The sequence below is a fragment of the Argiope bruennichi genome, chromosome 6, assembly GCF_947563725.1.
Source record: "Argiope bruennichi chromosome 6, qqArgBrue1.1, whole genome shotgun sequence".
NCBI lineage: Eukaryota > Metazoa > Arthropoda > Arachnida > Araneae > Araneidae > Argiope > Argiope bruennichi.
The window spans coordinates 54,414,763-54,442,691 of NC_079156.1; the positions used below are offsets into that span (position 1 = coordinate 54,414,763).

At 30.2% G+C, this 27,929-nt stretch overlaps 1 protein-coding gene across 1 annotated transcript in view; it reads left to right on the forward strand.

Moving 5' to 3' along the window:
- Nucleotides 1-296: 296 nt before the first annotated feature.
- The window catches only part of LOC129971746 (uncharacterized), an 82,171-nt gene continuing 54,538 nt past the window's right edge, over nucleotides 297-27,929 (forward strand). Inside the window, exon 1 of the mRNA XM_056085722.1 lies at nucleotides 297-326. Within this exon, the coding sequence (XP_055941697.1) occupies nucleotides 297-326 (30 nt within the window). The remainder of the gene's footprint in view (nucleotides 327-27,929) is intronic.

The window sequence follows — 27,929 nt, forward strand, 5'->3', positions numbered from 1 at the left end:
ACTTCTTCTTTCAAAATTTGTATATGTAAAAAACCCTCTGAGAACTGTTTTAAGAGCTCAATTACAGGTGAATCAATCTTTAACAAGATTCCATAGATAGTAGACTTATAAATCATGGTTAAAACATAATTATAAATCATAGAGTGAAAAATATTAAATTTAAAGCTTTATGATCACAAATCGGTTTCAGAATGCCGTTAATAATTATAAAATCAAACATCCAATATTTCATTTCTTCATAAAATTAATATATGAAAAAAGCTGGACTATGATAGGATAAAAGTAATACTGAAAATATGGTGCTGTTTGAAAGGCCCAATTTACAGGTAAGTAAATCTTTAACAAGATTTCATAGGCAGTAAACTTATAAATCAAGATTTAAACAGATTTATAAATCATAGTTATGAATGTTAAATTTAAAGCTAATCCTCACAATCGCTTTCAGTGCACCGCTAATCTTTAAAAACATGGATGGGTAAAAAAGACACAGATGATGCATTCTGTAGTCATTACTTTTGAATCCATTAATATAAATTTTCAGTAATATTATGTTTAATTCTATGTCTAGCAATCTCATAGAAAAATAGTTTAAAACAAAAACTAATTTAATTAAAAATGAATACCTTATTTAAAAAAATTAATAAGAATCAGTTTGAAAAAAACTTATTTAATTAAAAAAACTAATTTAATTTTTAATTAAATTATTGAGAATCAATCTGAAAGAAAAACTGATTTAATTAAAAATGTGTAGCTTATTTTTAATTAAATTAATAAGAATCAGCTTGAAAAAAACTAATTTAATTAAAAATGAGTATTTTTTAATTAAATTAATAAAAATCAATTTTAAAGAAAAACTAATTTAAATAAAAATGAGTATCTTACTTTTAATTAAATTTATAAGAATTAGTTTGAAAGATAATTAATTTAATTGAAAATGAATATCTTATTTTTAATTAAGTTAATAAGAATCAGTTTGAAAGAAAAACTGATTTAATTAAAAATGAATGTGATAAAAAAAAACGCTCTTAAAAAGTAATTTTCCATCGAGTGACTTATGCACTATTCTTCCCATATTCTAAAAAGTTAGTAGCCATCAATCAAATATGAAATTTCCTCAGTCGTCGTTTCAATCAAAGATAAAGAGCAAAATTGGAACTACAGCAAAATAAAACTTTTTTCTATAAAATATTTAGGACTGATTTATAACCCTAAAATGAATCCAAAATACCATTTTTATAAAGCTTTCAGGACTTCTTATTTAATACCTCATTCAACGGTAAATGCTCTCTAGTGAATCGCTGATTTTCTTCTTTAATGCATTGCTATCAATGTAAAAATTATTTTTAGAAGGCTTCTATGAGAAAAATAGGTACTTGTGCTATCAACGGGAATTTTGAAGGAAAAATAAATTCAAATAATTTAATTTCAATAAATTCAAATTCGAAGTAAGTAGATAACATTTAAAAGAAAAAAAAACCCCTCTAAAATGCAGATATGTTAAGAAGTTTAAATGCTATGAAACCGGCTGTAATTTCTATCAGGTATTTACAATTGTTTACAAAATTTTAAACATGATATTTATTTATAAATAAACTAGCCACCTTTGGTGACCAGCCGGTTCGCCAATCTTAACGCACGTTTAAATTTTAATAATTAAATATTTTATGGAACTCCCATTTTAATTGCTTCTTCATTAAAATATTTTAAAACTTCTAATTTTAATAGTCATATAATTTACTCATAATATTATAAAGGCCTTAAGCCATAACGTAATATGTATCTCTCGTATTGTCTGTTAGCTCCCGTAGAATTTATGCTTTAAATTAAAGTTGAAATGATTAAAATGCAATAAATATAATAATATTTTTTTTTGTACTGAAACGAAGCATTTTTTTAAATACGAGAACTGAAAACAGAGTCGCTGAGTATTTAAACCTTATGGGCACTAAAGAATATTTTTCTTAATTTATATAATATCTCAAGAAGTTTTCAACAAAATTTTCTCAGATTCATCATGAACAGATCGATTAATTAGCAATGTTTAGTTTTAAATGCATCAAAACACTAAAAAAATAAACAGAATCGTTTGAAATAATCTGTCGAAAACATATTAAGCCTTCAAAACCAAGTCCGTATCCGTTGTCAACAACCAGAACATAATGCGCATGCGTGAATTTTCAACGCCAATTATAGTAACGCAAATGCGTGAATTTTCTACGCCAGTTGGAGTAATGCTATTCAGATTAGAAATTTTTAATTTCCTTTATTATGCTTTATTTTAATTCAAAAGTAATTCAGAATGAATCTGAAAGATCGATTCATTAACAATGTTTAACTTTAAATGCATCAAACCTTAAGAAAATAAACAGAATCCTTTGAAATAATCAGCCGAAAATTTCTTAAGTCTATCCTCTTTAGATTGGATAAAAAAACCTGAAGCCTTACTCATTTGGCGGTGGGGAAATGAAGATTTTTTTTGGCGGGAAGTTAGTTTTTAATTAATAATTAAAAAAACCCAACTCTGATTAATTTTTTTTAAAAACCTTCCTAGGGATATATCGAATAATTTCCCAAATTTTCACGGCGATTGGATGTATGGTTTTTGAATCTATCAAGTACAGACAGGCAGACACACATTCATTTTTATATATATAGATTTTATATCTCTAAACTTTTTAAAGTTTATCAGTTTTATACATGTAAGTTTATCAGTTTTATACATGTAAGTTTATCAGTTTTATACATGTTTAAGTTTATCAGTTTATAACTTTTTAAAGTTTATCAGTTTTATACATTAAGCTCAAATTACACACACACACACACACACACAGACATATATATATATATATGTCTCACTAATCCGGAGAACTCAGGTTATTTTCAATAGGCTCCGGTTTCTCAAAGAGAAAGGATCTACGTTCTAATCCACAGCCTACTAGCTTCCAATTCAATAGACGCTCGTTTATTAATCTCGCTTCGTTCATTCCAACCACGGTTTATTCACTCAGAACCCGTTCATCTACGGTGAATGGTTCACTGTCTCATGAAGTATTCAAATTCCTATCAAAACCTGATGGCATCGTTTCTGGCTTGAAGTGAAAGTTGATTCGGTGCTTTTACGGTAAAGCTCGTTTGGAGGGAAACAGGGCGTTTGTTCTGAGAAGAGGGTTCATCATTTTTAGGATCGAAGCTTATGGTGAAGATTTTTTTTTTTCAGTGGTGTTTGCTTGCGGTATCTTCGCAATTTTTTTTACAACAATTTATGTAGTAATAGAACTAGATCTTTGAAAGGATAGGTTTTATAATATGCATTATTTTAAAAAGTTAAATCTGAGAAGTAAAAATAACTGAAGTGAAAAAGTTGTCTTGAATATAGTAGACGAGATTTTCTAGTTTAATATGAAGAAACGTATTTGATGGAGCGATATAACCATATTTAGTCATAATATTGAATAACTTCCTCGCACTCACCAAGTTTTGTGGCCATTTAAAAATGATTCAAAAATTTCCTCACAGATGTTCTTTTCGAAATAGGCCACATTTCTAGGTTGTTGTGCTACTTATTTGGATACCAGTATGGTCTCGTTCCGTTCTCCGATGAATTTAAGCAGCACTTGAACGTTTGATTTTGACAATATTGCATAGCATGTTGTGATTCAGTTCATTATCCTGCAATAAAGCTAGATTTATAATTTTTGATTTATTCTTATGAATTACAGAGGTAACTACTGGATTTTTCTGTTTCAGACTTAACTATAGCTGCCGACGAGATCCAAGTATACTAAATAACTTTTGAGACTAAATCTATAAATTGAAACAGAAGCAGGAAAATTTGCTCTGCGTTTTTTGATCAAAATTAGCCTATTTTTTTCAATACTTAAAATACTTCAATGCCTGTTTCAATACATCTTTTGGAATCGTCTCTAAAGTATACACAGAAGCTAACTGTATGTTTAAATTATCATCAATCAGAAGCAACTTTAATTTCTTTAAAATTTTGGGAGTATGGAAAAATCTCAAAATCTGAGTGTGCTAAAGCAGGTGAAAACGGTGGATGTTTTAACACATACACGTTATATTTTAAAAACTTATGAAAAAACGCATAAAACGCATAAGTTATGACTGATTGAATTATTATGACACAAACATCAATTTTTTTTCAATATTCTGAACGAATGCGATGAATTATTTGTTTTGTGTCTTTTATTAAACACTTCAAATTATATTGATCTATAATAGTTTGCCTTTTTAGACTCAAATTCTTCTTTGATAAATACCTTTGCTTTCGAAGAATGGAATAACCATTGCATTGATTTATAACGGAATTTTTCTTCTTGTGATTTTCTGCATAGATGTATCAACTATTCTCACAATTTCGTGATATTGCTATAGATATTTTATTACCTAATCTATTCAATTACATTTACATAATGTCAATAAACATTCAGTATTTTATCTAGAATTTCAATTAAAAATAAGCATTTTGGTAATTTATTTTAATTAGTGAAAGAATTTTTCATGCAACTTTTATTAAATACTTGTTGTGTATTCGTGCTTTTTCTAACTAAACCTAATGCATAATAAATATTTTTAATATTTCAAAAACTGATAAATGCTTTACATTATTAAAGCAAAGTCTTCTATTTATGTAAAATTTAAAACTGTTCAATAGATATTATTAAAATATGATCAAATGTAAATTTAGAATTTGTGGTAATCAATTAATGCCCATGTTGCATACATCAAGTGTTATATCTCGATTTAACGTATGAACTTCTTTGCATACTTTACAGGAGGAAAAAGGATACGATATTACAGGTCAAGGTAAAGCAGTTTAATGTGAAGTTAGACACTGAATAACATGAGCAATTATTTATATATTATTTCACTAATTGACTTTACTTCTTTTTAAACGTGAATTCAATTTTCAAAGTTAGAATTAAATATGGGTATCCATCTGTCTCCTAAATGCCATTTTTATTTGTTCTTTTTTATCAGGATATGTTTAAAACATTCGTGAATAAGCCAAAAGAAAAAATACAACAGCGCTTAAAAACAAAAGTTAAATTTATTTGAATGAAAAAATAATCTCCTCTCTAAGAATATACCACTTGCTGTATAATCTTTAGCAAAAGCACCTTTATTAATAAAACTGGTAAACAGAAATTTCTTTAGTTAATTAAACTAAGATTATTTAATGACTTTTTTGATAGAAATTTCTTTTTTCTAATAATACTTCTAAAAGAGCAATAATAAAATGAAAAAGATGGTAATAAAAATGCATTTGAAAAACTTGAAGCAATCACCAAATTAAAAAAAATGAATACGATAAAAACTATATAATAAGATGTATAAAAATATCAAGACAAGTGTTGTCTAATATAATTGCTCTTTTTAAATATCTAAATTAATTATGATGTGTAAAAATAGTGGAAGATTGCACATTTTGAGAGAGAAAAAAAATATTAATTTATATAGGATTAAAAGAAATTTAAGAAGCAAAATAATGTTTATAATTCTAAGATAATCATAATAAGAATACCATTCTCAAAATTAATTTTGTTCAAATTTGCAAAAGAAAAAAAAAGTACTCTACAGGAAATATTTAAAAAATTGCCTACTTTTTTATTTCTGTCAATCTTTCACATTTTGGCAAACGATATTTTTCCGAGAAAGAAATCAATCCAATCCTCTAAGCGCAGCCGTAAAAACTATAAAATATAACAAACGATTTTTTTGCCAGTTTTTATCATAAAATTCTAAGGAGATCTGAAGCTTTCAAAATCATTGGATCAAAGTAATGGACTTTTGATATAAGACTGAATAAAATACATTTTATTGAAAGAAAGAAAGTCGAATATCTCCGTTTTTGAAATACTCAAATCCAGATGACATATAAACATTAAGAAAAAGAAACATTAGAAAATATTTCATTTACCCTTCGCAATATGAATTTGAAGCATATTTATGATATTAACATACCTATTACATATTTCACATGCGGCATTTCTCGATTTTCGTGCATTTTTTCATACTTAAATTGTAACTGATTTTTTTTATCAACACAACTTATTTGAGGCAACTGCCATTTTCTTGAATCTGTGGCATCAGAACAAATGCTGTTATCAGTTATCATAATTTCAATATTAAATCGGCTTGCGGTAGTCGTTTGTAATAGGTTTAGAAAGGGACCGACATTAAAAGATATGGAAACATAAAGTAGAACAGGAAGTTTATTTGGATATGGAAAGTTTAAGTTTCTGTATGTGAAAGAAATCACATCGCTTTATTTCTATGAAATTAAGTCTGATGAATTTTCATAGAATAAGCATAAAGCATCAGAAAAAATGTTTTAGAAGAGAGACTTGTTAGTCTATATTTCCAAATGTTTTTTAATCGAAAGAGTTTTAACAAGTTTTATTCTCTCAATGCAAGTTTCGGTTTAAAAGTCTTAGAATTGTTGAAAAGAATAGTGAAAGTGATGCATTAGTTGTAAAGGTCTATTTGCAAAAAGGAACGCATAATTCAAGAAAAAGTAAATAACCTTTTGTGAAATCTTTCCTTCTTAAGGTTTATGTAGAAATTTACTGGACATAATTGAGATCTGAAATATGAAAGCTATTTTTTTTTTATGTTCTCTTATATGTAGTGTATGAAAAGTGTACTTAATCGTTAAAAAATTTCGACTCGAAATTTTCTTAGAATCTCTTAGTTTTAAACCTCCCTGTATCCGAAAAACATATTTTTGGAAAATGTCCATACGTCTATCTGAGACAAAAACGCTTCGAACTAGAAGGTTGATATTTGGTATAAAGACTTTATACCAAATTTGCAGATTTCTGTCAAATTTTAAGAAAAACCTCTTCAGGGGAAATTCGAATATAAGTTGCCGTGATAGCTATAAAACGAAGAGAGCTAGATAGATAAGATTCGGTATACAGATTTAACATCTATAGTATATCTTCAGTGTCGACAGTTGTTGAGTTTTGAGCTAAATCTGACTACGTGTTGATTGTCTGTCGGTCTGTATTTTCAGAAACATGTAAACGCCGTAATTGGAAAAATGCAATGACTTAAGTAAATCAAATTTGGTATGGAGTTTTATGATAACAATTGTAGTTCTATATTAAATTTTTGTTTCAATTGGTTAAAAAAACAACTAAAGCCCAAATTAAATTTTTGCATACTATTAACAGTATGCCAAGAATTCATCGCCAAAAATATCACCAAGGATGACATTATAGATTCAGTAAAAATGCTAAATTCACGCCAAAAGTTATTATTTTATAACTATTGTACGCCAATGTCATGCGAGACGTTCTTTGGCGTGACAAGTGTTTTAGAAAGTATGCGAGAAAGTTTTGGGGACACAGCTGCCACTGGTTTTACTTTTACTCTTGCTTTGTACTTTGCGGAATATGTTGGCTCTTCCATTAATTTATAGAAATATTGATTGCTTTGACTATTAGATATATGAACGTAATATCTCTAAAAATGAGAATATTGAAATGCATGCCAGAAAGTTTGTTAATTTCGAATTTTTTTATTTAAATATTTAAAAATATATATATTTAAGTTTTGTAATGTATTCATTGCTTTATTAATTAATATATTATTATACTAAAATTCTTATGAAATCAAACTGAAGATTTTCAGATCAGTATTAAATGGAAGCATTGAATTGATTGGATCTTAATCTCTGCGGATTATTTTTTTTATGAATTTATTTGATTTATAATTTTTATACTTTAAAATATACTATAATCGAATAATTGAGATCACCATGATATAGAGTGCGTGCTGAAATGCTCAATTGCTTTGATTAACGGCACACACAATTCTATTTGTCACTGTTATCACTATAACCTAGATATTAACTATGAACAATCCCGAGGTTTTAGATACTTAAGGAAATTGTACATTAAAATTAAGCTAATTCATTTATTGGGCTTAGTGTCAGTTAAGAGTTCTTCAAATAGTACTTATTTGAAGTATGAATTTACACACGCGCACAGACGGCGTCCTGGTATATGGGTGTTTGGGGCGTCTCGGGTCGAGTCCCAGTTCTTAATGTGTGTTCTGACTGTGAGGTGTGTGAATGTGTCCCCCTGTAAAAAGGGGTTGTGCACGCGAATATGACGCATGAGTAGCTAAGTCTTACTCTTAGCCCTAGATGGCGCTGTTGAAACATGAGGCCCTCTCTCGGCTTAAAATTGTAGACTTAGTCAGCGGGCTTGTCTATGACAAGTACCATAAGAAATAAAAACAACACATGCACTCATCTTTTCAATTTCTGGATTTCCGACTAGGCAGCTGCCTTTGTCGTTAGGCCGAATAGATTTATTGGAATGATTTTATTAGCCTTTTTGCCAAATAAATAAATTTGTAAAAATAGAAATCTTATGAATATAAAATATTTGTTTAATATTAAGATATTACAAATTATTATTGGGCAAATTACTAATTGTTTTATTACTTCCACTTAGTAATTACAGTGTTTATAAGCAAAGCGTTTGTGCTTAGAAATTATTTACAATTTATATCGATAAGCGCGCTGTCTTGATCCATAATAAATAAACGAATAAAAACATCCCTTTTTAAGAAGTTATTAGAAATGAAAAAAAAGTCCATTTAAATATCAATCATTAATATGCTGATTAAATTAAAAATGAGGTGGAAGATGAAACTAAAGGAGGAAGAATGCTAAAAACGGAGGAAGGGCTCGTGATGTGTAATACTTAAGTCTGATAGTCAGTCAATGCATATATGTTGCGTTTTGACTTATAGCACTTTACAAGCCCGCTGACAGTTATCTGTCAGCGATTAAGCCGAAAGAGCGTCACTTGTTTTTTCAATACCGTCAAGAGTAAGACTTAGTTACTTCGTGCATCACATTCGCTTGCGCAATCCCTTTTTACAGGGGGGGGGTACATTCACACACCTCACAGTTAGAACACAGAAGAAGAACAACCATGCCCCAACCGGGACGCCCAGATCACGGGGAAGACTGGCCACCTCTATACCCAGGGCGCCGGCCAATGCATACATTTCTCCTATATATGAAAGGTCTTTGTTAAGAACCCGAATTATATGCTTAATTGATAAAGTCAAAAGTCCGTTAATTTCACAGCTATATTTTAAAATATTTTCGACACATAGAGAGTCTTTAACTGATTTAGTGTTGTTATGAATTTCGTATAAAGATTTTGAATGAATCTCATTTTTTCCCTTCTTAATGTTTGTCTTGAAAAATAAAAATCATCATTTATCAGAAACGATAACTTAAAGTAAAGCAAAACTATTTAATATGCAAAATACGCTCACATATCACGGGTCCTTTAATTTAAAATATAATACTTACAAATGTCCTAAGAAGCTAAAGTATTATTTTTTTAAATTTGGGGAGCCAAAATACTCGCACGTGTACCCTTTTTAAGAGCCTTAAGGCTGCTAATATGGAATGACTTTTTAAATATAATACACTACCAATTTCTTTGGATGCCATATTTTACGTCAATATTCATACTTTAAGATCTGTCGCTTTCAATTACGATGAAATGATTTAAAAGTGATTAAAATAAAAATATAAATTTAAAAAAGTATATATATGTTTGGTAAATTCAAACAGTATTTATTTGTGTTTAATAGTTAATGTTACGAAAGTAATTTCGATTTCCGTTAAATGAAGTCAATTTTATTTTTTATATCCTAAATTAAACAGAGTTAAACGAATACTAAAATAAAATAAAAATAACGCGAAAGCTAATAAAAATTATATTTTCATCTTTTAATATAAGAGAGTATTTGGTTTATAATTCAAGCATTAAATAAATAAAGTCTTTTAAATTATTAATGTTCATAGGTCATCTTCCCAATGTTTCATTATTTAGCAATAATCATATATTTTTATTGAAACGCGCGTTATCCTGCTAGAAGATATTTTGTAACAAACATAAACAACCTTTAAATAAACTTTTGTTTTGATTAAACAATTCAAAATGGATTCACAAATTAGCTTCGAAAAATATTTTAATTTTAGTTTCTGATAAATAAGACGTTCTCTTGAAATCTTATCTCAAAATATCGACTGCACTCTCTGTCATCCCTCGCGATAAAATTCCAAAAGGATTAAAGCTGCTTTTAGGAAGGAGCTTATTTCCAGTTTTCAATTAAAAGAAAAATCATTGCGTTACAATTTCAATATTTGATATGCAACATCTTTATAAATAGTTTTGTCATGCAAATGTAAATACTTTTACCTCGAGGAATTATAACATCAAGCAAGGGGGATGAAAATTATTTGATTCACAGCATTTGAAATCTCTTGAAATGCTTAAGACTGTTTCTAAAGAATTGTCAAACTTCGTTTATTAGAAAACAGAAGATTTAATGCGTGTTCATTAATGTATAATTCTTTGATATGATGTTTATTAAAAGAGGAATTAGGAAAATTTAAGTAGAAGTTTAATTTATATTTTTCAAGAAATAGATGCGATTTGATAGCATGAATATGAAATTCAAATAACTATACTTATAGAACAGATAAAAGCTTCAGTAGATATATAGTATTTCTAACTTAATATTTGGAAATAATCTTTCTTAGATAGCGATGAAAATATATTTGTTAGAGAATCACTGAAGATTGATATGCAATGTTTGTTATGCAGGATGAAAATTTGGAAAATGTTGAAATCTGGAAAGTAATTGAATAGTTAAAAAAAAAGAAGATATCAAGTTTAATTATTTTAATATTCCGTTTGTAAGGGATACTTTTGCTATTTTGCGATGAGTCTCGTAAATTTGAAACGTGATCAGGTAATGAGGACGACACCTGAGCTTGCAATTCCACTCCAAAATTTTGTACTCCTCCGGGAGGAGGACGTTCGGCTCACGGCGAAGGATTTAATGTGCACCTGGTCCACATACACAATGGTTCTTTTAATGGAATCGGATTTCAGACCAGGACCCCTCTGGTCCCGAAGCCGGTTGGTTACCACTAGGCTATCGCGACAGGAGCAAATCTTGAGGATTCTGACCTCAGGTTACCGCCGCTGAGGTTACAGAGAAGTAGGCACAGATTTCATTAAATCACTAGCTATGCACTCATTATATCGTTTAATATTAAAAACCGACCCAAGACATCGGGCCAATCTGGATCAAAAAGAAAATATCGAATATAAAAAAAAAATTTCTAGAGCACTTACTCCATTATAACGAGGATATTTTTTTCATCTATATCCAAACCCATAATAACTTTTCTTTTTTAATTTGATTACAATTCAGTTCCTCTACATAAAGAATTCTTCGATAATCCAATCAAGCCCTGTCTCCAAGTAGATTAAACTATATTTAAGATTCCATGAATTCCTTGTATAGTTGCGACATGATATAATGTAGACTTTAATGTTTATTTTCTTTCTGATGAAAACTTTTCATGCATGACCTTTCAATTGACAAAGAACTCTAGAATTCTGTAAGAAAAGAAAGTAATATAAATGTAAGTTGGTTATAAAATTGATGAACTAAGTAAAACTTTTTGAATTCATTTTATTTGTAATACTACTTTTCAGTTTATTTTAATTTAAAATTTAAAATGAATGCCTGGTTGTAGCCTCTAGTTATAAATTTTATTTATTTTTCTCTCAATATGAAACTTATCTTTAGATATATTCATCATAAATTACATCCATATATTTAATGGAAAAATCCAAAGAGCATTATACTTTAAAATTCTAGTTAGACTATTGCAGTTGTTATATACACATGCTGTGATTCCAAAAAGTGTCTATGCGCTTTTAAATGTGAAGAAAAAGGGCTGCTTCCTGATATTGAATTCGAATATGAAACCAATATTTTCTCGTTTCATCTCCATGTTTTTTATATTCAAATCTCTAACCAAAAATCAATTCTATTTTATTTGATTTTTTAATAATAATCCTAAAAAAGTATTTTATTTTTTTAATAAAAGGAAAATACAAAAGGAGGAGATAAATTACGTCACAAAGGGGTTCGTTCATTGAAAAATTAAATTAATTACATGAAAATTGATTTTTTTTGCATTGAAGTGCATTTTTTAGAAGCATTCAATTTCTGATTTTTTTGTCTCATTTTTTGTAAATTCTTTTCTTTTCTTTCATTAACTGTGACCTCCCGTTCTTTGAGAGATTTTTTATTTTTCAAATCTTGTAAGAGATTTTACACTCGCGGTGTTAATTTATAAACTATTCAATGGAATCTTTCTACAACGTTGCTAAATGACCCACATGTAATATGGCTATAGACAGGTTATCGTTATATATATAATTTGAACATTTATTAGGTATAACATTTATAACATATTCTTTAAACTTTTTATAAGAACTGCAGAATGTAAATTTTATTAACAATAAGTAAAGAGTATATAAATATACATACAAGAGAGATAGACCAACTAGCTAATCCGTCCCACGTTCTAATTAAATCTGATTGACCGGATTGCCGCGATACCATTGGTAGGAACTACGGTTGAGTCCTAAGGGCCATCACCGGCCATGATTCAGCCATTCCCGTTGGAAGTATGTCTCGTTATTGGAAAGAGGTAGCCGACCACCACCATTTCTGTACCCACTCGGATGGTGAAAATCAACCACCATGCCGAAAGCGTCTGATCCTCATTTCTGCGGTGCCCCTTGGTGGGAGAGAAGCGAGATATAAATCATATCACTGACTCTCCGACCCGCCTGAAGGCACACGGATAATAAATACTGAATGACCGGACCGCCGCAACAGCAACACTGGCGGGAACTGTGGTTGAATTCTAAGAGCCATCACCGGCCACGGTACAACCCTTCCCGAAGGAAGTATGTCCCGTCATCGATGGGAGGAGCCAGACCCCCACCTACTTATGTATTCTCCAGAGTGGAGAGATCCAACCACCATAACCGGAAGCATCTTATCCTCATTTCGAGGTGCTCCCCCGGGGGTTAGAAGAGAGGTATAAGCATAAGTTGATTTTGTAAGAAAGTTATGGAGAAAAATTTTTATTTAGAAAAAAAAAGTTAATTTCGTTTACTTATTTTTAAATGCAAATGACATTTACGTTCATTTATATATATATATATATATATTTCAACTTATCTAACGAATTGAGATGCACTCTCGTATATATTTGGTACTGTTACAACAAAATCCTTAAATGACTGCAATTTGGAATTTGCCCTGATAATCTTTGGTATATGTATATACCGCATTCCAAAAGCAACAAACATTTCCCCCAATCATTATACTCCTTGTCTGCTTTGATTCCCCTGCAAATAAAAGGGTCAAAGCAACCAAACAGTCAACATCTGGGCATAGAGGCAAACACCGCCCACATTTCTAACCATAAGGGTTGTTTCTCATGAAATGAAAATGTACTATCAACTTTCTGAAAAGAAAAATTATTTTTGTAAGCAAGAGCAATTAAAAGCGATTATCACTGCATGTAGGTACAAAATATATAGTGAATAAGAATTTGTCTGGGACCAAAGAGAAACAGCGTTATACATAAATTTATTACTACGGACTATATCGCAATACGCAGATTTCGCTGTATATAGTTTCATTACAGAAAATGTTCTAATTGACATAAATGATAATATATTTATTTTATTTTGTTCCAATCTATAAATACACTCCTGAAAAAAAATACGAAGTCTTTCTTTATACAGTTCTTTGGTCCTCTGAATCATATTCAATAAAATACTCTTGTCACTCTAACTTTTAGATTTAAAATTTTAATCTTCTGCTAAAAATATGAACGAGTTATGAAGATTTGAATGTTATTATTTTAGGACAATCAACAATTTCCTTATTTTAGACCAATCAGAATTGAAGATACTCGAGACATTTTTTTCGGCATTTCTTCGAGATGATTAATGAAGTGATTTGTAGTCGGCAGTTTTTATAAAACAGTTACATATATATTTTTATAAATCTGTATGTTTTAATCGAAAAAGAGTGGAGCATTTTTATTTAAATTGTCAGTATCTATATTTTATTAAATAGGACTAACAGATCTGAGAGACTTTAAAAATCTAAAATTCATAATTCCTCGAAACATTTATTGACTGAAACTACATTAAAACATAATTATTTACTTCATTTTAACCATTTTTCCTATTACATATATATATATATATATATATAGGGTGGTTATAATTAAACTTCCCTTATAAATATTATCATACAACGCAAACGGGTGAACGAATTGCAACGAAATTTGTTATATAGACTATACATGACATGCGCTCACGGAATATTGAAAAAAAAAAAAAAAATCAAAAATTTCTACCAGAGGGTGCTTTTTCCGGAAAAACGTTTAATTTAACACAATAAAAGAGCGAAACGGAATACAGAAACAATATTATCATTTATTGACTAGTTTTTGATCATCTTGTCATCGAATCATATTAACTAAAATTAATGGAAAAATAACAGTACGCTGCTTGAGGGGAGAAAAAAAGTTGAGTTTGCTGAAACAAGAACAGATTAGGACGAAATTGCACAAGAGGAACAGTTGTTAATCGTGTCTAGGATGATTCAGGGAAAGGTGCTCCATGTGACCACCCTCAGTCACCTGCAAAATTTCAAGTCGGTGGACAGTGTGCTCAACAGCAGATCGTAATTGATCAGTTGTGATGCTTCCTACACGAAGCGTTATGGAGTACTTTAAGTCATTTAACATCTCAAAATTTGCACGATGAACCACACTTTTTAAGTGGCTCCGTTACCAGAAATCTCACGGATATAAAACATGATAACATCTGCAAACGTTTCATACCCTTATCTGTTTTGCATAAAGTTTCCTCTTCTTCGCAAGCATGCAAATCTCAACATTTTTTTTTCTAGACCTGACATCTTTTTCCGGTTTTTCATTTTATTACACAAAATTCTTGTTCTGGATTGTTAATATTATTTCTGTATTCCATTTTGGTCGTTTATTGTGTTAAATGTAATGTTTTTCTGGAAAAGGCGCCCTCTAGTGGATATTAATGGATATTTTGGAACTAATTTTTTTCGAAATTCTGTAAGCGCATCTCGTGTATAGTTTGTCTACCAAATTTCGTAGCAATCCGTTCACCCGTTTGTTTTATAGGATGCTGTTTATAGGGAGAGTTTAATTAAAACCACCCTGTACATGCTATTAAGGGTTAAGAAATTAAGTTTTGGATGCCGATTTAAATGGATATCCTGTATATATAAATTATACTTGCTTTGGATAATAAAGAATTTTTTAATTGATAGTATAAATAGTTTAAAAGATCAAAGAAAACTTGTTCATGCATTCATTTTTCTCTGAAATATTGCGTTACATATTTATTTCATTTCATGCAGACATGTACCGAATATTATGGTTTTCGCGATTTAATGTGCAATGAAAGGCAATTTAATCCTTTAATTTGAGCTTTTATCGACATTATGGCAACACGTTGATCAAAGACAATTTTTTTTTCACGTACACGTGGTGATTAAACTTTTTTTTTATGAAATATATTGTGGGAAAATGTGCTTAAAACATTTCTTAAAGGTTAAATAAAAATTGTCAAGTATTAAACGACAAAATATTAATATAAATGAAAGGATATTTATTTATTTATTGGATTTTAAGATAAAGTAAAATCAATTTTGTTTTCTAATATTTTTGGACGTTTACTGCGAAAAAAATCGAAATTCCACTTAACTTTTAATTAAATAAAATTTTATTTAATGTTTCGAAAATTCGATCCAAGGTTCTTACTATCAAAAGTGTATATAATAAAATTTGATAGCTTTTTGTCAAACGGTGTGTACAGTAGAACGACAACACACTCGAAGACACATACATTCGTCTTTATTACAAGTAGAGATTCCATCAAAATTTGTGTATAAGACGGAAATATAAATTCTTGTAAATAACAATGGTAAGATAATTTCTTTGTAAATTAAAAGATTGATTTTTCTATATATTCTATTTTCTATATGAAACTAACTAAAAATGCTGTAATGCATTTTACATGAAATTTAAATGAGAAGACCATATCATATTTCGAATCTTGGATATCAAGACCAAAAAACTATGATATACTTTCTTTTCTGTCCAAAAAAGGTTTTTTTTGTTTTTTTTCTTTTTTCTTTTGTTTTTTTTCTTTTTTACAATAAAAGAAATTTTGCTTTGCAATGTCATTGCAATTTGGCATTCGAAACATGTAACAGTATGGGATTGAGAAACAATACAGACACTTCATGTAACAAGCTTAATAGTGTAGTTATTAATATTAATTGCCTCTTGTTTTATACTTCATAATTTATTCAAGTGCTTATTTTTTCTTAAAATAAACGAATTGGATCCAAAATTAAATTCACGTGAAGAATTTCATGTATATCTTTTAAAAATTGGTTCTCTTGGAATAAGTGTTCCAATTTAGAATGTAAACTGTTTTTGAAGGTATTCGAAACAATTACAAATATTACTTACCAAAAGTGAAAAAAAATTGGTGTCATTTTACCAAATATGCAAATTTGAAATAGTGTTGACAGATCAAAATGTTTAGACGGAGCAGTTGGCCGAAATAATTGATACATATATATATGCATAGCTTGCACTTATTTTGATTTGAAAATCTATCCAAGACACATTATGACTGTATTTGTACTCTATTACAAATACTTAAGAATGAAATATCTATCCAAAATAAATTCAAATATAACTTTTACCGATTAAAATAATTATAACTTCAAAAGTATGCCGAAATATTAAGCTCTGTCAGATTAAACGGAAAGAACACTTGGCGAACACAATCACATTGCAAGAACAAAATCAAGTTTCAACGAACACGAATGCAACAAATTATCATCATTTTGCAACAGATCCGTTTAACGATTGTTCTTGCTGAGAATCTTACGAATTTGGCATGTGAATCCCCTCTCCCCTTTTACTTCCCTTCCCCCCAGAAATTTTGTCCAATAAGCGCTTTGGAAACGATGCAGCTAAAACACGATTTCATATTGGACAAAGAATATTCTCTGCCCTTTTATTCTAGCAGCCTTAATTAAAAGTTACAAGTCGTGTTTGTAAATCGCGCCCAGATAAAGGATGTCTTCTTCGCAGACGATTTCGCGCTTGTGTTCGGAATTCTTTTTGACTGACACTCAATTCTTGTTCTGACACAAGAATTCTGTTCTCCTTTAGATATGCAAATGCTATTTTTCCATTTTGGTCTTTCTTCTTGTTTTGCATATTTTGTAGTTTATGTCGAAAGGAGAAGAATATTGTTATCCTAGAAACAAGTTCGCGTTGCGATGCTTCGCAGCCTGTTTTGAAATGAGAAAAAGGAAATTTCGATTCTCGACAGTCTTGTTGGCGCTGAAACTTTATTAAAAGATATTTCATGAAAACACGTTTGAGAAAACAGCTATTGAGATGCACGAGGGAACAGTTTTACTATCTTCTGGCTCGGAGTTAATTAAAGTGCAATTTACTTCTGGCAGCATAGCAGCAATGAAATTTTTCTTTTGCTTTTAACTAAATAGGAATCCAAATTTGGCGATGCAATTTAGTCACAGAAATACTAACACAAATAAACAAATATATTTTCAACTTCGAATCTACAAAATCATTTTCCTTTCATACCCTTTTGATTTATTTAATAAAGTTTTAATATCATTATAATAATAATAATAATTAAGTTTTAATTCGATTACAATGAGTATGATACATATATATATATATATATCATACTCATTGTAATCGAATTTTAACTATTCAACTTTAAAATCCTATCGTAATATTAAAATATTAAAACTTAATTATTATTGTTATAACTTAATTATTATTATATATTAATATTAACAATATATATATATATATATATATATATATATATATATATATATATATATATATATATATATATATATATATATATATATATATATATATATATATATATTGTTCTGACACAAGAATTCTTAATATATATATATATATATATATATATATATATATATTGTTCTGACACAAGAATTCTTATATATGTATATAACCTTCTTATGCTGAAAATATACATAAAGGAAATCGGATCTAGAATCTTATTATTCTTAATGTCTTATTAATATAATATTTATCCAATTGGAAGTATATACTTATTCCCAAAGGCTTAGATATTAACTATAAAGCAATTATTAGAGTGGACAGCCTGTATTTTTACTCGTCTTTAAGTGGCGCTTCCGTTAAATAATAAGATGATATAAATTTTAAAAATACTTCTTGCATTTTACATTAGAAGTAAAAAGTGAAATATGAATAAAATTGGCACTTAAAAATTGTATTCCCGGTAAATTAGTTTAGAAAATTAATAGAATAAAAAATTTAGAATATCTGGAAAATTAATGTAGAATAATTCTGAAAGAAGATAAAAGAAAATTTAGAGTACATTCTATACTAATAATAAAGATTTATGTGTGTGTTTGTGTTATTTCCCTAACTTATTTACTGCTACTGGAATGCAAAGTAAAAATATTGCGGTGAAAAGAAAATAAGAATAACTGGAGATTAAGTGAAACTTAAATGTTTCGAATTCTAAAATAAACTCTATTCGACATCCTAAATATTTATAAAATAATACACCAACAACACTACACTTTTTATAGGATTTTTACTGAATTGCAAAATTTATTGAGACATTTCTCTTCACTTTTTCCTGTACTTCCATTTAAGGAAACTAGTTTACATGTGATCCAATAACCAATTTGCATACGTGTTGGGCAATCTAACGCTTTCATAATATCATTCAATAAATGTATTGAAAGTTTTCCATTGACGGCGCGTAGTAACTGATTTTGATTTCGATACTTTATGCTTTTCAAAAATACCTTACGGAACCATCTTAAATAGCAGCCTATTTATGAAATCAAAATTAAAAATATGAAACAATTTTTCTCAGCTTTCTTACGTTTCTCCATATTATTATGCATTTTGAAATCAACTACTGCGCTTGTTGAAGATAACTTTCCTTCCTTCCTCAGTGGCACGACAGCCCCGGGTCGACCCTGACCTTCTCAAGAATTTTCTTCCAGGCCTCTCTTTTCTTGGCCATGATCTTCCACTCTTAAAATGGCGAAGTCCTTTTACAGACAATCAACCCATCTGAAGTTTTATATTAAATGCCTTTTATTACGTACATATATTATATATTTTTTTTGTGAAAGACCCTTTATTACATATATTTATTATACAATTTATGTGAAAGATCTTTCATTACATATATTTATGATACACTTTATGTGAAAGACCTTTTATTACATATATTTATGATACACTTTCTGTTAAAGGCCCTTTATTACATATATGTATCATACTGTTACAAACTTGTAATTTTCCTTCCCAGCACGAATAGTGTCATTATAAGAAAATCCGTTTTACGATTAGCCCTGTGGGTGTTGATCGGGTGCCGCATCATTAATCTCAGAGCTTGGTGATACACTTGGCGACCATCTGCTGACTTGGCGACGAATTTGGCGACGAAATAGAAATTACTGGAAACTTCTAGAATTTTATCGATCCATCCAATAGGAACTGAGATATGCCCAGAGCCTTCTCGCTCAGCCTCCCAGGAACTATAAAAGACCGGCAGTCTCAAGCTGCAATGAACCAGATCGGAATCGTAGACAGGTAACGAGTCTTCGAGAGGATAGCGAAGGAACGGCGGAGTGCCAGCGTTGGGTGGAGTCCAAGCTATTGTTGAACTGGGCTGTGTGAAAAGTCCTGTTGTCTATTGTGGAAGCAGCATCAAGTCGTGTGTGAAGTAGTCAGCCTTATAGTAGTGAGTCGGCAGTTTGATACAGCTAAAACGAGGAGACAATGAGAACTTCAGCCTTTTGAAGAGACCATAGAGCGAAGTTCGGAGGATTCCCTCTCCTGCTGGATTCTGTCTGGTAGCTTTATGTGCTGTGGTCGATTGCTACTTGTGGGCTACTGTTTGCTGCTGTGTGCTGTGTTGTGTATACGTCTCGGCTGTATATAGTTGTCGTTTCTGTACATTCGTATTCGTCTCTTCATGTGTAATAAAAGCCATCGTCTTTTTTTACGAAAGGACTATTTATTTATACATTGACCATCAAATCTTAAAAGACCTCTAAACTAAAGTAGCAAATCCGTAACAATACACTTTACATGAAAGACCATTTATTACATATATTTATGATACACTTTATATGAAAGACCATTTATTACATATATTTATGATACACTCTATATGAAAGACCTTTTATTACATACATTTATCATGCACTTTATGTGAAAGATCATTTATTACATATTTTTATTATACACTTTATATGAAAGACCTTTCATTACATATTTCATTATTTACTATACACTTTACGTGAAAACCCTTTTATTACATATATTTCTGATATACTTTATATGAATGTCCTTAAATTACATATATTTATTATACACTTTATATGAAAGATCTCTAATTACATATAATTACACATTTTATATGAAAGATCTTTTAGAAGCTATCTTCATCTTTCAATTCCAAACTAAAATGCTCTAACATTTTCTATAAATATTCATCTCAACATTACATGAATTTTATTCTAACAATTTGAAAGCCTTTATATTCATACCATTATTATATGCGTTATAGACTAAAATGTTTTAATCATAACATTTATAATTGTCAACAAAAACATCTATTTCAAATGTTTTCCTAATTCCTGAAAAATTTTATATCAACTATAATTTTGCATTATGTTAACTAATAATCATCTCTATCCAGTTTCATATATTTCACACATTTCATATGAAACGAGATAACTCATTGCATTAATTGAAACATATAAAATTCTCTTTACAGTCAGATTCAAAATTCAAGAAAATTGGCTTTTAAAATACAACATATTAAATATTTTCTTTTCTATTAAATAAAGCTTGAAATATTTTAACAATTTATTCTGGTATCTCTTAAAATATTCGAATACAGCGATGTGATTTTAATCCTTACCTTTTGAACGATTTTATTTAAAACAGAATAAGAATCTATTCCCATTACGGAAGTAAGAATGAATTGTTTAAAGTTATGGAGCTGTTCAACATCACATTTTAAGAAGCGTTGGAAAGTTGATAAAATAATGCTGTTCGTTTTCTTGAATAAAAAAAGAATTTCAAATATGTCAGTTACTGAGAGAAGATTTAATCCTTTGTTTAACGGTTTTAACATTTTATCGGGCGTGATGCCAAAGACTATAACTGACATTTTGAGATAAGATTACATGCTAATGTTTCAATCTTTATAATCCTTTTTTTCATTAAAATACTGCCTAGAATGTATTTCTTGAAATTACAGAGCAAATAAAATTTTGAAGTCTTCTTTATCTTAAAAGTTTATAAAAGCTGCTGAAACATATTTTCGCGATATGTTTTATCTAAATTTGAGGGAAATACTGAATTATTTAATTCTAAATTAAAAAACTTTTTAATTATTAAGATTAATCAAAGCAGTCTTAAAATAAGATAATTAAAATATTATTCTGTTACATAAGAAATTTTTCACCTCTAATTTCTAACCTTAAAAAAAAATTCTCACTTTCAAAAATTATTTTTTTATTAATTCTATCTGCTTATTTGTTAATCTAATCATCTTTTATGTTTACGGATAGACATTATAAGTGAATTATTGTTAGGAAATTTTTTAATGAGTTTCAAATCTAAGTTTATCCTAAAATTTGATGTATTTTATATCTTAAATATCATCTGATCCTTTCAAATTGTTTGTCCTTTCATTATTCCTCCATTTTAAATCGTAAATTTTATTATGAAACAATAAATAGCTTTAGAGAGCCTTTTAATATAATCTCAAGTAAAATGTTCAAATCAAATTCTGCAAATTTTATTATTAGTGTTTTGCATAAGATTTTCAGAATTTGCATTATTTTTATTAGAATGTCTTCGTACCCTTGAAGCTCTTTTCCTTTTAATTAACAATAGAATCTTAGATACCTTCTTTAGGCTTTAATTCGCTTATGCTTTTTTTATATATTGTTACGAATCTTCTATTCCACTAAGTCCGTAAAGTCAACGGGTTTGCTTGTAGTGGGTGTATGGTGTGAAAAAAATCAGCAGGCCATGACGAACAACGATTTTTATTAAACACGAAGACAAGAAAATGTAGACAACAAATATACAGCCGAGACGAACACAGGCAACACACAGTAGCACATTATAACAAACAGAAGCCTACAAGTAGTAATCGGTAGTAATAATAACCACAGTACACAAAGCGGCCGGACACAATTCAGCAGCAGGAGATAATCGTCGTATCTACTCTCTACGGCCTCTCCAAACACCTGCAATTCTCCACTGCTTCCTCGCTTTAGCTGTATCCATTTCGCTACTCCACAGACGACTCGATGCTGCTTCTACAATAAACACCAGGACTCGGCATACAGCTAAGCTCAGCAATCGCTTGAACGCCACACAATGCTGCTCTTCGTTGGACTGATCCAACTATTAGCCGTTGACTCTTTCCACGATTACGATTGACTTCATCAGCTTGAGACTGCCGGCCTTTTATAGTTCTCGGAGGGGGACAGAGAAGGTTCTGGAACAATCAGACATATCTCGGTTCTTATTGGCTTAGTCGCTAAAATTCTGAAAATTTCCAGTATTATCCATTTTGTCGCCAAATCACCAAATGGTTACCAAGTTTGTCGCCAAGCTCGGGGATCACTGACTCGTCACCCGATCAACGTCCAACAGAGCTGATCGTAAAACGGTCTTTCTAGTGATTGAACTAACCGTCCTAGGAAGCAACATTGCAGATTTGCAACAATATTTATTTAATCGTCTGCAGAATATTCAATTGTCAGTATTATGAACCCCTTACCTACTTGCGAGATTCGGTCCCCAGTGCCACGTATATATAAATATATAGTTAATTGCGAGACGTATATTTACGCCAGGGGCAGTTAACACATTGACTTAGGGAGACGTATATATACGCCGGCGGCAGGTAAGGGGTTAATAATTTAGTGGTTATGATACTTCACTCCTTATAATAGAAGCTTGACACCATTTTATGTATTAATTCACCTGGATTAATGTAGATTAATCTCTCGATAGAGTATTTTTGATTGATGATTTGATTTTATAACTCCTTATTATGTTAAGTCTCTTCCTTAAGTCACCAGATTCAGTATTGTCAGTATATTCAGTATTAATGTTGAAGAGTGTGAATCTATGCCGTGTCTGCGTTACCACGGAAAAGGGGTGCAGTAATTTCTGAGGGTAAAGGTCTCTCAGCACTCCAGGGCAATAGTCTGACTTGTAACTCATATGAAAATGACCCTCACACACTCTCTTGCACAATCCCTTTTTACAAGGGGGTGGGGGAGGGTTCTTACACACACCTTACGGATAGAACGCAGAGGAAGAATAACCATGCCCGAACCAGGACTTGAACCCGGGATGTCCATATAACGGGAATATCAGGCGCAATGTGAATCTATATTCTGAGGTTATATTCTCAATGTAAATTCTCAAAAGTATTTAATCGAAGAATTTTTTAAAATTTTATATTGCTTATTTCCAATTAATTAACATTTAGTCAAGCTACTTAAATATATTTACATGGTTGAATTAATTTAATTGGGCGTCTTTTTATATCTAAAATATCGATTACGTTCGCTCATTAATAAATCTAATTTGTTCAACGGAAATCAAATTCATTAAATAATGATAACAAAAATTTTAATGGGTTCAGCAAAATGTGCAGCTTTATAACTTTAGCTAAAAAGTTATTATGCATCACAAAACAGTAAATTTTTAAGCACAAATTTAATAAATTAAAGTATGCAATATTTTTATACAGGCTAACTCAAAATTTCAAAAATCCCAAACATACTACCGAATACAGTAAACAATTCAGGTTTTTTAAATTTAACAACTTACGCTCTATGAAATATTTTTTTGATAATTTGAAGTGTAGAGAGAAAATTAATCACTGTAAAATTAATCAGACTGTTCTTCAAAGAAAAGAAAAATAATAAATAAATGAGGAAAAGGGAATCAAAATATTAAACGGGGAAAAATAACGCGAAATTAGTACCACAGGATAAGAAAATTTCGGTGATGTTGCACTGTTCGCTTCGAATTAATTGGGATGGATTTTTTTTATTTGCTTTGACGTAATTATTTATTTAGAAGAAAGATCCGATATGTTTTGCGAAAAATGATTGAAAGCATAGTCAAAAGTAGCTTAGAAGAAAATACTGACATCCGTAATGCTTCATGATTATGGAATTAATGAATGAAAATTCCAACAAAACTTGAATGGAGTTAGTTTTGTGTTCGAGCCAATTATTCTGGTTTTTTTAATATTAATTACTATTTTTCCAAAATTATTTTTATCTTCCTTATGACTTTTATTCCACATGGTCTTAGAATATGTTTATAGAACGCATAGTTTCAATCAGCTTGTTTTTAAGTTAATTTTTTTTTCCCATTCATTTTTTAGCCGGATTTCGAACACAACAATGACATCGAAATATTAATCAAAAAATTTAGGATTTGAAAGCAGAAGATTACTCTTTTTTTTCAATTACTGGAAAACATTTATTCTCATCTTCACTCATAATTAGAGATTTTTTTAAAAATATGTTTATATATATCTCCTTGGTATTGATTTTGCAACAAAATTGTAGATACTTCATGATTTCTTTTTGCATTTGTCAATAAAACATGTTTGAAAAACTTTTGTTGGATTTTTAGCAGCTCTCTTCACAGCCGTGCAAAAACTCTGCAAAATACAATGTATTTAAAATAAAAACAAATGTTTCTAAACTGTAATACTTCTCATTGTAATAAAAATAAAAACTTCAAAATCAAAAAAATAAATTCAGAAATTTTTTCAGAGTTCCATTAACTAGAAAATTAGAAACTTAGAAGATTCTGCGTCCACTTTCCTCTGCTTTTGTTCACAGCGAATAATTTTTTTGCATCACTTTGTGCATACATTTACAATATTTTTACTTTTTTGTGCACAAAATACAGAGAAAGTTTTGTAATTCGAATTCGGGAATTGAGCGAATCTCTATGTTTTTATCATCTCTGAGTTCGAAGAAAATATTTTTGAAAAATGCCTGTCTATCTATTGTGACATAGATAATTCAAAAGCAGTTTGTGCTAGATGGATGAAATTTAGCATAGCAAGCCGTCTGACTGATCCGCCAAGAAGGCACACGGATTTAAACTATAAAACTGAATGACCGGACCGCCGCAACAGCAACACTGGAGGGAACTATGTTTGAGTCCTAAGGGCCATCACCGGTCACGGTACAACCCTCCCCGAAGGAAGTACGTCCCGTCATCGATGGGAGCAGTCAGATCCTCCATCTATTTGTGTACCCTCCAGGGTGGCGAGATCTAACCACCATGCCGGAAGCATCTCATCCTCATTTCGAGGTGTCCCCCGGGGGTTTGAAATTTGGTATATGACCATTACACCAAATTTGTAAATTTTGAGCATAATCTATTTGAAGGAAGTCTGTCTGTCCGGTTGTTCGAATATAAATTAACGCGATTACTGCAAACCGAAGATAACTGGAAAGAAAACATTAGGTGCACATATTTAAATTCCATTTTGTTGACATCTATCAAATTTTGAATCAAATCCAATGAAAGATTGATTGTTTGTCTGCTTGTACTTTCAGAAGCATTTAAATACTATAACTGCAAAAGCGCAATGATTTCAGCATATGAAATTTGGTATGGAAATTTGTACTACAAATGCAGTTTTGTGTCAAATCTTTGTTTCAATCAGCTAGAGAAAATGCGTCTTTCATTTACAATAAAAAATTCACAATACAAATAAAAGAATTACGGGAAAAAATAACAATTTTATTTACAAACAACTGAAGGAAATTTTCTGCTTATATTTTTACCCAATAAGTAAGAGGGGAAAAAAATCAAGAGAAGAAAAAAAAAAAAAAAATGTATTAGTTGAAACAATGTAATTATTCGATTTAACAACACTATTTTGGAATTCAAGGGTTCTTTTATGAGGATGTTGATTAGTCATATATCTGAGCCTTACTTGTTGTCTCATTTATATATAAACAGAAATTACTGTACTTTGGGATCATCTCATCGACCTATCAACGCTATCGAAAATGCGCCAATCCTTTGGCGCCATCATAATGAAAAGTAGTTTGCGGTTATTAGCCCAAAGCTATCTTTTGGCGATAATATCGGGTTTGGCGAAAATGGTCGACGAGATAATCCCAAAGTACCCACTTTCAATTCTATTATGAGAAAGTCTTTATGTATGAAATCAATATCTCTCAAGTAATACAACATTTTTTAAAACTATTTGAATCTGCAATTTAAATATCAGCTTTAGTGGTCCTCCCAAAAATTTTTTGCATTTTCTATAATAATTATCCAAAAGAACGCCTTGCATGGTATTGGTGTGTAATGGTTACGAAATATTAATTTTCCGTGAGAATTTAGCATTTTTACTAAATCTATCGTGCCACTCTCGGCGAGGTTTTTGGCGGTTAAACCCTGGCATCCGTTTAATATGTTGCTATTAGCGATAGGCGAGGATCGAACTCGCAACCTTTGGGTTCGTAGCCGAGTAACAAGACCACTAGACAAAAGAAATCTCTCATGTCTCGTAGCTGTTATCTGGCTTATAAAGCGTCACCACATTACTCCCCCTTCAGTGCGTCGGAGGTGAGACGAACGATTTTTTCTCCTGTTTTTGCTGTTATTAGTGGTGATACATTGGCTGTTGCGCCTTATCCAATTTTTTTTATTGGCTGATTATTTATCAGCTTCATTTATTTATTGGCTGATTATTTATCAGCTGCATTTTTTTTTATTGACTGATTATTTATCAGCTGCATTTTTTTAATTGGCTGACTATTTATCAGCTTCATTTTATTTATTGGCCGATTATTTATCAGCTTCATTTTATTTATTGGCCGATTGTTTATCAGCTTCATTTTTTTATTTATTGCTGGTAGAGGGCGCCACAACAGTTGTATGAAGGTTTGCGTAATTTGCGTCATCGGGTCACCAATGTTGCTATTGGCGATAGGCGAGGATCGAACTCGCAACCTTTGGGTTCGTAGCCGAGTAACAACACCACTAGACAAAAGGAATTTCTCATGTCTCGTAGCTGTTATCTGGCTTATAAAGCGTCACCACAAATAGTATCAGAAAAAACTAATTTGACTTTTAGAATCTTTTTTCCCGACCGATCGATGTAAAAATTTGATCCAGAATTACAATTGCAGTCGCAAAATCCCATTCCAAATTAGATTTATTCAAATCATTACGTTTTTGAGTTATTGCTCTTGCATATTTCTGAAAGTAGAGGCTGAAAGATAATCAACCTCTGTTTGGATTTAGCCCAGACTTTGGTATAGATGTTAAATTTGTGTACCGAATTTTATTTACCTAGTTCTCTTCGTTTTGTAGTCATCATATAAACTTACATTCGAACAGCCAGATAGACAGACTTCCTCTCAATGGAATATATACTTTGATAGAAATCTGCAAATTTAGTGTAAAGTATACCAAATTTCATCCCTGTAGCTCAAAGCGTTCTTGAGTTATCTTTGTCACGGACAGAAAGACGGATATTTTCCAAAAATGTGTTTTTCTAATACGGGACATGGAAATTTGTCAAATTCTCGAGCTCCAATTTTTTGACGATTAGAATACTTTCTCTATACTACATATACAAGAAAATAATAATAATAGTTTATATATATATTTCCCATATACTATATTTTCAAACCAAATCATAATCATAAACTGCCAGACTCCATAAATTCCAAAATATCTTTCAGCAAGGATTCAGTATTTCCACTTTTGAAGAACACTCAATAAATCAATTAAACCTCTAATAAATTCGTTA